The following is a 15,908-nucleotide window of genomic DNA, read 5'->3' on the forward strand; positions in this document are numbered from 1 at the left end:
AGAAAAGCATACGCATATCCTGTGATCTGTACAAGGGTTTAAATTTGGCACAGCACTGCTACTCTGTGGTAAAATCCCACTAGTCCCCTGCTACCCATAGCACCTTTACAGTGATGCCAGCAGGAGCAGAGTAAAAATTATAAATTTATTCTGCTCTTGTGGCCAGCACTGTAAGGTCACCAGCACAAGCGTGATCCTCCGATGTTGGCAAGGGAGGATTTACAGTAACATTGAGGGGGAGAAAGAGAACAATGGAGGAGGCGAGGGAGACCAAAACTGAAGGACAGACAGGCTGAGGTGGCAGCAGTCATCCAACTGAGGTCACGTCTACGCTCCTGGTGCTACAGCAGCACAGCTACGTGGCTGTAACTATGCCCCCAAAGCACCATAGTGTAGGCACTTCTTACAGCTCTGGAAGGGATTTTTCCATCGCTATAGGCAATCCTTTTCACTGAGCAGTAGCTAGGTCCATGGAAGCCTTCTTCTTTTGACACAGCCATGTCTGTACCAGAAGTTAGGTTAGAATAGCTACAGTGCTCAGTGCATAGCTATGTCAAACTCAATTTTAAGTGTAGGCAAGACCTAAGTATTGTTCCTTAGACCAGCAAGGATGAGGCGTGCTAGGAAGGTAGTATGCTTGGCCCTTAGGAGAGCCTCATTACTCCATAGCAACTTCTTTTGTCTGGGGCGTAGGAGCTTCATAAGAATCCATGTAAAGCTCTCTTCTGCCAAAGGGGGCTTCGCTAAGATGTATACCTTTTTTGTTTTAATTGGGGGAAATGGGGGAGTTGGAATCTGAAGAAATCACATCACATGCATACATTCTCAACCACAAAAAGGTGGGGCTAGTACTCAAACAAAAAGATGGGGAAGAAGCAAAGGGAAGAAGAGGGAAGACAATCATACAAAACTCTAAAAGCAACAGAGGGGAAGGAAGGGGAAAACAGAAAGGAAAAATGCTGAATTAAAAGAGAAGAAAAGTGAGGAGGTTCATTTAGGGGCAAGGGAAAAAAGGATGAGGATTATGGTCTTCTAGTTTCCTTTGATTCCTAGTTCTATTACTGCAGTTAGTCCTGCTAAGGGCTCAATTCTGCACCACTGGAGTAAGCTGGAGTTTTGTTGGTAATACAAAGATACAGAAAATAACTTCCAATTACAACCACTTCCTTTTTAAAATTCTTCTTAGAGTTTAAAGAGAATCTTCCACCTTCACAGACAAAAGTGGAAACGTAGCTGACAGAGAAGAACATAGGAACTGTCACACTGGATCAGACCAACAGTGCCTCTAATCCAGTATTCTTTCTCCAACAGTAGCTGACACCAGAAGATTCAGAGGAAGGTGCAAGAAGCCCACAATGAATAGCCAGACTACAGGGGAGATTTCTTCCTACTCTGAAGTAGTTGGGGGTGTCTCATTGTCCTTAAGCATGAGGGTTTATATTCCTTATATATTTTAATTCTATCTAATGTAATAGTGAATGTTATTATCCATGTAAGTGGGTGATGTGTAAAAATGGCACTTTACACAAACGCAAGAAATTCAGACTCATTTTCAAATTAAACATTTAACACTAATATTATAAATATTGTACTCAAGTTTTTTGATAAATGCTAGAATTTTAATTTCTAAACCAGTGTTGCTGCTGTAGCATTCTCTCTCTCTCATGCACACATCTGTTGAACGAATACTACAGATCTTCTGAAACGGATCAACAGGGTGCTTATCTGAGAGACTCCTCTATGTTTAAAGGGTAATTTGTGAATAAATTACCCTCTCGGGTTGATAGCAGGATAGTTAGATTAGATAAATTAATCAAAGAACAAGTTGTACCGGCAAGCACCAGAGACTCACCATTTTTCTTAAGGCCATCCTGCAGTCAGCCCTGAGAAAGCATCTTAGAGAACACAAAATATGAGCTGGCAGGTTCCTGTGTGCAGAGGAAAAGCACAGTGGTGCACACATTACAAAAGCATGATCTCTGTGGGACATCAAGGTATCTACTGAACTGCAACAATACACTATATAATCCAGAATACATTAAACTCACCATAAGTGGATATGAGAACCTTAATGTTAAAAAACAGACCGCCAGGAAGACCAGGCAGTTCTGAGCTATGGCTGCTATTAACTTACCTTCATTGTACCTAAACACTGCACCATAGGTGGTCCCTCTGCAGCAGACATTCCCAGAATAACTGGTTAATGAGACCTGGACTAGGTGATTCCTATTTTGTGAAACACAAAATATTTATATCTAATCACATATTTAGCTCATACAGATTAAACAAATTTTCCTGTGATATTAACCAGCACTGTGAACCCCACTGTTCTGCAATGCTCAGAGACAAAAGGCTCATTTAAGAAGTTTCTTGGTTTAAGTAGTCTCCTTCTGGGAATTTTCATGACAATGCACTATCCTGTTGAACAGGAGCCTGCAGGAATACCTCTGTGCACTTTTCAACAGTAGCCACCATGTATCTCAATGTTCATGTGACGTTAGGAATTTCTTTCCTTTTGTTTTAAATGATTTATCAGATGTCAGAGAATGATATTTTGTAGTTATATATACACTCCCAAGCTGATTGTCTCCAAGTGCTGTAGAGAGATGAATTAAGCCTCAATGCCAGTGAAGTAGGTAGGGGACAGGCTCCCAAAGAGATTAAGTGATTTGCTCAAGATCACACAGCAAGTCAGAAGCAGAGTCAGGAGCTGAACATGGGAGACCTGACTTCCAATCTCCTGTATCAATCACTAAAAAAATGATCCCTCACCAAAAATAGATGGGCATAACTGATGTAGTCCTACTCTTCCTACTTGTCTCTTTCTTCCCCAATTGCTGCTCTAGCAGGTGTTTTTTTAGGAAGAGTAAATACTGTACTATACTCAGCAGTGTCCAGCCCCCCTCCTCCCCGTTGGTAATGGTAATTTTTCAAATAATTTTCTCACTTTTATAAAAATCCCTTATAATCTTGGTGACCCTTTAGGCAATTATTTTTCCTCCTCCAGTGACATTTTTGTTATTGACAATTACTGGCATAAACACATTTTATCTGATGGTCTTCCTCCATGTTACCCTCTAACACTGAAATCACCGAGAGAATTTATGTTCCACCTGAATTTTGCCACCCCTCTGCTGGTCACTGAGACAAATCTAGGAATAATGGCACTAACTGTACCCCAGGTAGAGCACAAAGGAACAATTAATACCTATGGCAGTTAGGTGGGATGAGGTAATCATCTCTTCCCTAAACCTTTCAAAGTCAGAATATTCAGAAAATGGAATTCAGAAGACTAAAGGCATTTCACCAAAACATTTGCAAAAAATTGTAAAGAATTAGAAACCTATAAGGGCATTTTTCAAGCTGCCAGACAAATGAACAAGATTAGTGACTAACTGGATAATACTTCCACTTTACACATATTTAGACTCAGAAGTATTATATCATTTTACACTTGAGAAAGTTGAGGCACAGCGATTTTGGTGACATGTCCAAGGTTACAAGGAAAATTAGTAAGCAAGTCAGGAATGGAATCCAAGGGCCCAAACTCCTAGTCTAAACCATAAGATCATACCAACAGAAGTGTTTAAGCTCTACTGGTATTATTGTCAACTGCTCCTCCACTGACTGGAGTACCAACTCCAAAGGTCTGATCATTTAAAATCTTTCCCCTAAACAGGCACTTTTCTAGACCACCATCCTACTCATCAAGTATGTCAAGAGCCAAAAATCTACTAATAACATTAACATTTGTATCCTGAACAGCAAAGATAGCTCTTCAAGAGTAACCTTCAGAAGCACTGGGCCTCAGCAATTAGTTCCCAGGCAGCCAAGCTATCATAATAAAGTTTTCTCAATATGCCAGGCACATGTATCACCCAGCTGATGTTACAATAGGTTTAAAAGGAAAACATTTCCCCTTTGGATGAATGAAATATCTATAGTAAAAGTTGGATCCCCTGTAACAGCATGTCAAAATATTACAACCCTGCATTTTTATAGGACGAAGTCCCTAGAGTACATCATCTTGGCTATATGCCAGTTTCCAAAGAACTGCCAACATAATAATTCAGTTACATTGCCCATACCACTGTAAAACTGCATTAAATTCAAAATGTTTGAGCGCATCCAGCAATTAAAATTAATGTTCCTTGGAATGAATGCTTCACTTTACAATCAAGAAGAAAAAAAATTACCTCAACAGTGTTCCTCTAGTATTATGGTTAACATTTAATGGCATTTTATTGCTGTTAAGCCCAATATTTGTGTCTAATCGATACCAAGCTATCAAGGACAGCCTAACAAGTCTGGACTATCTCGATGAGGCTCTATTGATTTCCTTTTTCAGGTGTGCAACTAACACAATCGACACAAATAATTTAGAAGGAAACAAGGTAATTTAATAAACAGAAAAGGAACATGTAGTTTCTCTTTTCTCGAGTGACTAAATCATTTTAACTCACTAATGGTAATTAACACTAAAGTTAGATATTTAACTATCTGTAAAATACTACGGATAAAATAATGTAAGCATTTTAGAAAGAAAATCATCTATCAAGTAAATATTAAACCTACAACATGTCATTAGTTTCCTCAAGTCCAATACGCAGATTAACAATAATATTTTCTATCTTGGTTCAATTTAACTTCATACTCTGTATTAGAGAATCTGGTGTTTTAAAATGAATTCCTAATAATTTGCACTTGCACACCACCCTTTATTTAAGGATCTTATAATGCTTTACACATATCAATTATATCTTAAGGTCTAGTAGCTATAATCTTCTTTATACAGATGATTAAACTGACAAATTAATTAATCTGCCTTAAATTATACAGCCAGTCAGTGTCAGATTTCAGAACTTTGATTTCAAGTCACTTGCTCTAACTACTACATAATATTGCCTCCCCAAGTATACCATTAACAGAATTTTCTAATGCAACCTTGATTCTGTTCTAACTACCACCATCACCACCCATCCTTGTACATGTCACAAGGATGAAAATTTGGAAGCATCACTTTAGGCATAATAAAAAATGTATCATGTAACCACTGTAGAATAGTATAGTGCTTTATTTCTGTGTTTTGATTCAAAGTGAAATATGTAATTATTCTCTTGAATATATGCTATGTTTCTTTCAAAAGTTTCACACCACACACTTTATGCAACATCCACTGAAAGTCTGAAAATTCAACTTCTTTCCCTGCTGAAAGTGTTTACAAGACTTTGTTCTGGTTTGTGCATTAGGAATTTTGTTACTAGCAAGATTAATTTTAACAGCTCCAGGAACAATGTTTAAGTCTGCTGCTACAGAACAGCCATACAACTTTAAGACCACCAGGAATAGGGGTTGATGGGGGTTAGACATAGTGCCTCTCCACACTCCCTTCAAAGCAGCAAAAATTCTCTACCAGATGATTAACTTTAAAAAGGTCAAACCTGAGGCATTAACTACTTGAAAATGTCCCTTTAAGATAAGAAGCATTTTTCCTATGAAAGTGTTCACCTAGCTCCATTGACATACAGTATGCGACACATTTACTGTTCCAATGGAATCAATGAATACACCTTAACAGGCATTGCCTCAGGCATGCACAGGGCTAAGGTACACAAATGACACCCCAAGGGCAAGGAGGATGGATGAATATACAGAACAAGCAATAACCTCACAGAAGCAGCGGATGAAGGATCAAAGGTACATCTGACTCAAAGAATGAGGTGGAGCTCAAGTGTTCAAAGATGATAAATTTAGTCCAAATTCAAACATTGCTACAACTGGCATGATAGCTATTATATTACAAGCTTTAATAGATTAAAAATTAAATTAGCCTAGATGTCATGTATCCAATATAATTGTGTATACTTTATAAAACAGACTTAAATTAGACAATCACCTACTTTTTTTCCACAAGACCACTCCATCATTCAATGCACAGAATGGACAGCACACAAGGCAGGGTTGATTAGTGAATGAAGTGGTTATCCGTAAGTCCATGGCCTCATTTGCAGCAGAAAGTTAAATATGTTCAACAGAAAGATGAGGCATACAGGACTGAGATCCAGTAGAAGAGAGTTCTGTCACTGGTTCTGTCACAGATGTGATGTTAGATTAGTCATTTAAAACAAAATTTGCACAGGTAGTCACTGATTGTTCATTTTTTTGGGAGTTCTACCTGAGACACCTACCTAGAGTCTAATTTTCAAGACTGCTGAGCACTCAATTCCAATGGAAGTCAATAGGAGTTGCAGGTGTTCTACACATCTGAAATCTCAGGGTACCAGCATCTTGGGCACCCAAAGTCAGTAGGCACTTTTGTAAATTTTGGCCTAACTCTCAATGTGCTTCAGTTCCCTACTTGTAAAATTGGGATAACAATACTTCCCTTCTTCACAGGGAAGTTGTAAAGATGAACTCATTAACATTTGAGAGCACAACAGAAAAAGCTATGAAAATATTCCATACTTAGGGCAGCATTTGGACAGCATGCAGTAAATACAAGTATTAAATAGTTGCCTCAGCCTCTGAGCACCCCTCAACCTATGCACTGAATCAGGTGGTATAAAAATAGTATATGATCATATAATTAAAAGCTAATATAATGCTTACAAACAAGGAGTCAGAGTTAAGGCTGCACAGGCAACCTTTATTCTGGCATTTCCTAACTTTTGAACACTTGGCTTTGCCACCTTAATATAATTTTTGTATGAAACATATATGGATATAAAATGTCTGTATTTGTCAGTATTTCAGTCTAATTTAAGTGACTTTTAACCAGTTCCTCAAGTGTAGAATTATAATTGTGGTACTATCTTCCCATAAGATTTTTTCTGTGAATTCTGATGTAATGCAGGGATGCACACTAGAAAACAATGAAAAGTATTATTCTGCAGGTGAAGTGCTGAGTGGTCTAAATAATATCAGACCACACATCCACAGGCCATGATCCATTTGGCAGAGCAAAGTACAAAAATGCAATTGTCCATATGTACATGATTATTGAAACAGAAAACAATTTCTAATCATTAGGCAGAGCTCAATGAGTGTTAAAAAAAGATAACTGCTGGTTCCAAAGAGCACCATAACTTACCAACATCCAATCAGCGTTTCACCTACAGGAAGATACCTAATTCTTTTCTTGTTTTCCAATATATATCTTCAGCATTAAATCAGAATGCACAGAAAGCTCAATTTGGGAAATGGTTCTTCAATTATAATTAAAAACTTAGCTTCCATTCTTAAAGAAACAGTTTAAAAAAAAACCAAAAACCACACATCACTCCATATATTAGACCTAAATACTGACTAATGGAGACATGTCATGTCTCCGTGAGCTCTAGGACGAGGAATTAACTCAATTGAGCTATATAATTTCTGCCTTAAAACAGCAAGTCAGCCAAAGCAAACAAAAAGCCATCTAATTCCTCCCTTATAAATGATCAGTTTCAACTTTCGGTGTTTATATCAGCTAAAATTTGTAAGCTTTGCTAGGCAACATCTGTAAAAGTAAAGTTCTTTTGCAGATTCATGTGTGTTTAACTAATATGTTTAACAAGCTGTTTTGTGTTCCCAAAGAACACAGCTGTCTCTATTACACGTACAACTTTACCATCTGCAAAAACTACAATAAGTAAATATCAAAATAGCAGGTGTTAATAAAGAGCAGCCAAGATAACTCTTCTCTAGGGAAAGAATTAGTTCTTTCATTATAATCTTCTGTAGCCCTGGAGCAGGCAAACCTTAGATGTTCAGGTCTAGAAGGAACCGGTTTTGTGGTTCATGGGAACAACAAAGTAAGTTCTTGGGGTAAATCTCTGCAAAACCACAACTATTAAGTATAAACTAAATACGTGGCCCCAGGCCAAAGCCTTAAGACACTAATCGCCATTTGAAATGTGGGTCTCCACATAATATTCATTAACCACAGTTATACACGTTCACACTTGATGGATAAAATGAAGCTAAAATTGTCAAGGGAATCCTTAATTTCCCATTTTAATATTTATATAAAGTGAGAATTTTCTGTTAAGCTCTATGAAATAAAATGTTCCCATACACAAAGTATTGCAAAGCTATTCATTTAAAATGTCTTAAGATAGTGTATTTTCACTTCTTTTCTCCCAAAAAGTAACTCACTTATTATTGATATTAGTCTACTACCTGAATTCCCATGGTTTTAAAAGTTAAATGGGTATGTATGGCTCCATGCAACAGTAGAAGACTTCTACAATTGCTTTCCCTGTGCTTTATGAATGTCTTTTGGAATCCTACCCTAGCAATTCCCCCCCCACACACACACACACACACCCCGCCTTTCTTTATCTTCCACAAACAACCATTTGATTATTCATGTAATCAGTAATGCATGAACCATCTAAAGAGAAAGGGAGAGGGAAATGCCCTCATCTCAGCTCATCAAAAATACAACAAGCAAGCCACAAAGGGGTCACAAATTAAAAATTAAATGCAGACAGAAAAAGTGCATCCACACATTACCACTACTGAAACTTCCCTTCCAAACAGGGGACACATACAGTAGCGAGAGGAGGTGGCCAAAGACATGTTTTAAAGTTATGCTAATTACATTTTATTCATAACACATGTTTATCAATGAAGAAAAATTAAGCACCAGCATGCTTGAACACCACTAGAATCTTTGCAGCTACAGGCAAAGCCACTGGATGGCTAAAGCTGTCACACGGGTGACAGATCTGCTGTTAGCAACTAAGGTAATCTATATACCAGTGCCAAGTGCTGCAAAGACAGCAGGAGGTGACTGCAGATTACAAGAAACTCAGGAAAGGAAGCTGGTAATATTTAGAGATGCATCAAGCAGACAATAACTAGTTAAATGCAAAATATATATATATATATATATTTATTTATTATAGACTAGATCTGTACAATACGTTTCCACTAAAAAAAAAATCCCCCCTCCCAAAAGACAAGCATCTATTAGCACTAAATTCCACCTAATTTATAAAATGTTAACATGCATTTGCACTCTGAAAAACTATTGCAAAAATGATAGTGTGGGGCTCTGTGGGTCTTACTAACACTAGATCAATTTGCTCAGTTTACAAATGAAAAGTCACCTTCCAAATTCATCCTGGAATCTGAGAGTCTTTCTTGGTCAGGCATCACCAGTAAGAAATCATCTACAGCTGGAACACAGACCTGCTTACTTTACTGCCCAAAATAATTTTTGCTAATTTTTATTCCTGATACTTCTACAAAACCTATACAAGTGTGTAAGAGAGATGGATTCTGCTCTTTCTTGCGCATCATCAGAATTATTAGCTAAGTTCCAGTTGCAGAATCTCTTACCAGTAATGAACATACGCCATACACAAATCCACCTCACACTCTCCCCTAGTTGTCCTGGCTCTGGAGTCCTCACAAGGGTACAAAGTAATTTTTGTTATTTAAAAAAAAAAAAAAAAACTTTGTAAAGTAAGCAAATATGTACAACAGGTTGGCAACATTTGATTGAAAAACCCACTGGAAGCACCCAAGCCTGGCGAGAGAGGTTGGACTTGATTTTGTGTTTCATTTTGAATTTGTCAACAAAACAAAACTCAGTAACAGGGTTTTATGTCTCTGACTATACCCAGGGAGCAGGTCTGCTAAGTAAGAAAGTCAAACTGCTGACAATAACTACACTTTAAACAGAAAAAAAATCAGTTCGGGGAGGCGGGGTGGGTAATCACACTTTAAATTAAACTAATACTGAGTTTTGCATCAGACTACACATTCTGCAGCACTACAGGTAAATTAAAATAGAAGACTGTATTGAATTAAAAATGAAAAGTCACAATATGATCAGCAGAGTCTTCACTGTGGGGTTTACTCTGCTATTTAATTTAATTTATACAGCCAGAAGAGGTAAATATACGACAGATTTTTATATTTACTGTACAGAGGTACACACCAATAATTATCAGGGAGGTGTGAAGCAGGAGGTTTTAGCTGCAAGACGGGACAGTTTTAGCATTTGGGAAGGCATGGGAGGCAGGTGAGGCTTTTGGCAAAGGGAAAGGGATGCATGTCCAGTTTCTCTCTCGCAAGTAGGTTTGGAAGGGACTTAAACTCCTAGTTCTCCACCTCAGCATCCTACTGCCTTCTGCCACAAAGTCTGGTACCTCCTCCAAGGACAAATAAGGGCATTATTACAAAGATATCTGTGCTAAAATGACCATCAGTTTGAATAGACAACACAACGTTAAGTTTCAGAGTTACACCCCACCAAGAGAAATGTGGATAGTTCTGCAGATGACCCTGATGAAGTGAAGAATCTGCCCACCAGCATGGAAGGGGTTAAAGAGGGCCTTTGGGCCCAGTTAGCCTTGCCCCATTGTACCTGCAGCCAGTACCAGGCCGGGGGTGGGGTGGGGGAGGAGAAAAGGAGAGAACCTGGTTCAGTTCAGGGCTGACTGGCAGAGAGGCAGGAGCTAGCTGCCTCTCTACCTGAGGGGAAGGATCACTAACTTGTCAGCCAAGGCAGAAAATAAGCTCCCTGGCTGAAAGACTTCAGAGAGCCAGCTTAAGAGGTAACTGGGTGACTAAAGCACAGAGACCTTGTGGGGTTCTGGCTCCGCCAAACTTATGGCTGCCCTGCCCGGAGGAATCTGGGACTGCAGCAGGACAGCACCCAAGGTCCACGAGGGGATGCTACTTAGAGAGAAGCCACCACAGCAACTTGGATTATAGGGGCCACTCCACAAACTGAAGCGACAGCAATAGGAAGCAGCCCAGGACAGTAGACAGACTCCCCGTTGGGAGGTCCCCTGCTCAGGGGTTGACTCACGCAGGGCGCTGGGCTGGGACCTGGTGGAGTGGGAGGGCCCGGGTCCCCCTGCCCCACTGACTTAAAGACTGAGCACCCTGACCAGGGAAGCCAGGAGCTGGCAGTCAACAGTTCCAATCACTTGACCACCTGGCCCTCCACACTCCATTACAATGACGATACAACATCAGTTCACATTTGGAATATTATCTTCACAAACATAAGAATTAAAAACTTTTTAATTCTTTTTAAAATTAAAGCTTAAATTCTGTTTCATAAGTTCTGCAGCCTTGATAATGTGAAATACATAGGGTTCTGCCTTTGTAGCGGACCAAACATTATATACCAATGCACACCAACTACCCACCCTATTATTTAATTACTTCAGTCTACAAAAGATCTATTCATTAGCAATTTGATATACATTGTTTACCTTGTTTGACCATTTATAGGCCTGAAGTAGTTGACTGTAGAGAGGAGTTTTGTCCTGTACAGGATCTAGGCTCAACAATCCACTATTATGGAGAGGATGGTTCTCAGATGGTTTGCCTACTAGATTGCTCAGACGTTCCAGTTCACTAGAAGTAAAAAAACAAACACCTTTTATGTAAGAACTGTAGATAGTGTGGAGTGAACAATCAAGTGTGCATGTAAGATATGGTCCTTACACATCTCACAATTAAAAAAAAATCAATTTAGACATAAAAATTTAAAAATGCTTGTCCAAAGCTCAAGGCAGTTTGACAAGCATTTAATCACCAGTATTAACCGAAAAATCACAAATGACACCACCCCCAAACAACAACACTTCTCCCTCCCCAAAAACCTTGGTAAATACATGGGCTTTGTAACATGCCATGAAGATTCAGAATATTTTGGACAAGGGTTGGTAGAACTGCAGTTCCCAGCCAATGAGAGCTGCAGGCACATATGGAGCTGGGTAGGGGAGCCTGCCAGCCCCACCAACCCTCCCCCCACCCCAGCACCAGCAGGGGTCCTGGGCCACCTCCCCCAACGCCCCCGGACTGCTCCCTGCCCAGAGTACTCTCAGGCCCCAGCCCAAATTTTAGTTACAGGTATATAGTAAAAGTCATAGATAGGTCATGGGCTGTGAATTTTTGTTTACTGCCCATGACCTGTCCATGACTTTTACTAAAAATACCCATGACAAAAATGTAGCCTTAACTATCATTCCCTCTGACTTACATGTCTCACACCACCTTAAGGCTCCATTCCTGCAAACATTTAGGCACATGATAGCTTTACTACTGAAAGCAGGCAAATTGAAATAAGTGGGATTACTCACAGTAGCAACATTAAACATAAATTGCCTTTTTATGGCATTATCCAAAGTCCATTGACTTCAACAGGTTTTTGATCAGATCCTTATTTCATTCAGTAATTTAAATATGTTATTATGTGTCTAAAGCACCTCTCTCACTTTTGCTTGTTCTATAAATAATAAAAATGATATCTATCCAATTATGTTGCAAACTTCAGAAAAAATAATTAGATATTTATAAAAATGGGTAAGAATACCTTCTCTTGCTAAGATGAAAGTCAGGAAAATATTTCAAGTAACTTATTCACAGACACTTTGTCATCAAATTTGGTTGGCTAATAAAAAAAAGTGGCACAGTTTTGGAACTAACCAAAGTGCAATTTCTGTGTGTGTGCCAGGGGAAGAAGAAAAAAAAAATCAGCTGAGTATTGTCAAAATAGAAATTTAGCAAAGTAGTGGAGAAAGACCTCCATCTTATCTGCACCTTTAATTTTCTTGTGTTTACAAGGAATCAAGTAGGAAGCTAGTTATCTTCACAGCCTCACTATGATCATATTGGTTTAAGTGCAACACAGCAGCTCATATGGGGGGGGGCAGTAAGTAATAAAATGTCACTCATCTGGACTGAGTTCTTGGTTACCCTAGGTTTCAGAATTATATGATTTTCCCTAGTCTACAGAGAAGTTACTGAATGTTTAGAGTCAGTGATATGATTATTGATAACTTTTACAGCACTACACTTTACAAAACAAATAAAGACAAAACAGCTTACAGTCTGAGGCCTTGATCTTGCAAAGGGATCTGTTCAAGTAGCTCTTAGCTAGCTTTCTTGTATTATATTTATTATTATTATTATAATACTGTTATTATAACTATCGATCCCTTTGCAGGATCAGGTCCTATGTTAAAATGAAAATACCAGATGCATAGGAGCACAAAGGCAAAAGCAGAACAAGCAGTCACTTAGATTAATGTACATTCGTTGAGAGTTACTTTTGTTGTTTGTATAAAAATATAAGATTTGGTGGAGAAAAATAATTTCCATGGCTTCCTATCCTACAAACAAAGTTTAGCATCATTGTTAAACTAGTTTCAGAGCTCAGAGTAGCAGCAATGTTAGTCTGTATTCGCAAAAAGAAAAGGAGAACTTGTGACACCTTAGAGACTAACCAATTTATTTGAGCATAAGCTTTCGTGAGCTACACGAATAAATAAATTGGTTAGTTTCTAAGGTGCCACAAGTACTCCTTTTCTTTTAGTTTCAGAGTGGTAGCCATGTTAGTCTGTATCAGCAAAAACAACAAGGAGTACTTGTGGCACCTTAGAGACTAACAAATTTATTTGGGCATAAGCTTTCGTGGGCTAAACCCACGTTTAGCCTACGAAAGCTTATGCCCAAATAAATTTGTTAGTCTCTAAGGTATCACAAGTACTCCTCGTTGCTTTTGTTAAACTAGTGTACCCCACAAATTCCTCCTCTTTCACTTAGGTCAGTGGTGGTCTACCTTTTTTTCATTTGTGGAGCCCTAAAAAACTTCAAATGGAAGTGCAGACCCCTTTGGAAATCTTAGGTGCTAGATGCTGTACAAACAGAACAAAAAGACAGTCCCTGCCCCAAAGAGTTGATAAACTAAGGCCCAGATCCTCAAAGATATTTAGGTGCCTAACTCTCATTAACTCCAATGGAAGTTAGGTCAGTTAGGTGTTTAAACACACCTGAGAACCTGGGCCTAAATATAAAACAAGAGACAAAAGATGGAAATAGACAAATGGGGAATACAGGGAAACAATGAGACCATAATATCCCCTGCTGATGAGCTGTTAGAAATCTACCCCAATAAGCCACACAACTGATAACTGGGCTCACCACCTCTCAGTTCTGATGCACCCTATCAAAACTCAACCTTCGGGATGAATTTGAAATGTAGCTTTTAAAAAAGAGATGCTGTTAACTTTAAAATCAAACACTATACACAAACAACGTTACTTACTAACACCTATTAAAACGGAAAGAATTCTGAAAATCCAGTCTACTTCTATTTATGCTCTTTGTTTACTTTTCCATGGTCCCAACCTAAAAAGGTAGATTCTGTTCAGTCAGTGTGGCTCGTTTGCCCTCAGTTTCACTCTGAGGTCCTTAGTGCTAAGACTTCTTTTTTGGGGAGGGGGGAAGGGGGGGTATTTTATTTTATTTCAAATACTGCAGGGGAAACGTTTGTGCCGATAACACATCAAACTGGTCCTAGCCCTTAAATAAGCTTGTTTCCACAAAATTAAGTCGACGTTCAACTTCAAGTCAAGTCAGTCCCAAGACAGGAGGGAAAGGTAATGGCCAGCCCTCCCCGCGCCTTGTTGTGCTCGTCGAATCGCGTTCCCTATTTAAAAATCTCTCTCCCCCCTTTTTCCGCGCAAAACGGAGGGACGCTCCTCAGCCAGAAAGGGGAGTGACAGGGGCGGTGCAGCGCCCCAGGGGCTCGCTGGCTCACGGGATGGTTCCAGCTGGGGGTGCCCCTTCCAAACCTGGGTGCACCCGGCCCGGCCTCCCCGAAGCCAGGCCCCAGCTCCGCTCCGAGCGCAGGGCACCCCTTCTCCTCCACGCCTCTGCCCACCGCCTCTCCGGCCCGCCGCTTCCCCTCAGGTCCCGCCGCCGCCCCCCAACCCGGCCCCCGCGCCTCACGGCGAGCAGCCGCCCCCGGCCCCGCACGCACCTCAAGTCCCGGCTGACCGAGTGCAGGCTCTCCTGGAAGCAGGAGACGAAGCTCTTCTCGCGGCCCTCCAGCGTCTCCTTGTTCCGCATCCCGTCCTTCAGGCAGTCAAACACCCGGGTGACGCTGGAGCGCAGCGCCTGGATAGCGGCGATGGCCTGGGAGAAGGCCTCCAGGTTCACCCCGGGGCTCAGCACCCCCTCCGCCATCTTACCCCGTAGCCAGCCGAATGGGCCTCCCGAGCCTGGCAACCAGAAGCGCCGGGAACACCACGGGGCCGCGCCGGCCCCAGGGCAGCCTGGGAAATGTAGTCTTGTGCGGGGGGCTAGCGAGTCGGTGAGGGGCTAGAGTGGCCTGTGGGTGGACGTAGCAGGGCGGGGGAGGTATAGAGAGGTGGGGAGCAGGGAGTCGGTGAGGGGATAGAGTGGCCTGTGGGTGGATGTAGGGGGCGGGGAGGTATAGAGAGGTGGGGAGCAGGGAGTCGGTGAGGGGATAGAGTGGCCTGTGGGTGGATGTAGGGGGCGGGGAGGTATAGAGAGGTGGGGAGCAGGGAGTCGGTGAGGGGATAGAGTGGCCTGTGGGTGGATGTAGGGGGCGGGGAGGTATAGAGAGGTGGGGAGCAGGGAGTCGGTGAGGGGATAGAGTGGCCTGTGGGTGGACGTAGCAGGGTGGGGGAGGTATAGAGAGGTGGGGAGCAGGGAGTCGGTGAGGGGCTAGAGTGGCCTGTGGGTGGATGTAGGGGGCGGGGAGGTATAGAGAGGTGGGGAGCAGGGAGTCGGTGAGGGGATAGAGTGGCCTGTGGGTGGATGTAGGGGGCGGGGAGGTATAGAGAGGTGGGGAGCAGGGAGTCAGTGAGGGGGTAGAGACGTCTGTGGGTGGACGTAGCAGGGCGGGGGAGGTATAGAGAGGTGGGGAGCAGGGAGTCGGTGAGGGGATAGAGTGGCCTGTGGGTGGATGTAGGGGGCGGGGAGGTATAGAGAGGTTAGGGCAGGGAGTCAGTGAGGGGGTAGTGGGTGGACGTAGCAGGGTGGGGGAGGTATAGAGAGATGAGGGCAGGGAGTCAGTGAGGGGGTAGAGACGTCTGTGGGTGGACGTAGCAGGGCGGGGGAGGTATAGAGAGGTGGGGAGCAGGGAG

The 15,908-nt window shown here is 41.4% G+C and overlaps 1 protein-coding gene across 1 annotated transcript in view; it reads right to left on the bottom strand.

The window, feature by feature from the left end:
* Positions 1-15,056, bottom strand: part of MED27 (mediator complex subunit 27) — a 180,086-nt gene extending 165,030 nt beyond the window's left edge. The window contains exons 1-2 of the mRNA XM_073314820.2: positions 14,777-15,056; positions 11,220-11,364 (exon numbers count right to left, since the gene is read on the bottom strand). Coding sequence (XP_073170921.1) covers positions 11,220-11,364; positions 14,777-14,982 — 351 coding nt within the window. The 5' untranslated portion in view covers positions 14,983-15,056. The remainder of the gene's footprint in view (positions 1-11,219; positions 11,365-14,776) is intronic.
* Between the last annotated feature and the right edge of the window lie 852 nt (positions 15,057-15,908).

Source organism: Lepidochelys kempii, chromosome 16 (assembly GCF_965140285.1).
Source record: "Lepidochelys kempii isolate rLepKem1 chromosome 16, rLepKem1.hap1, whole genome shotgun sequence".
Classification (NCBI taxonomy): domain Eukaryota; kingdom Metazoa; phylum Chordata; order Testudines; family Cheloniidae; genus Lepidochelys; species Lepidochelys kempii.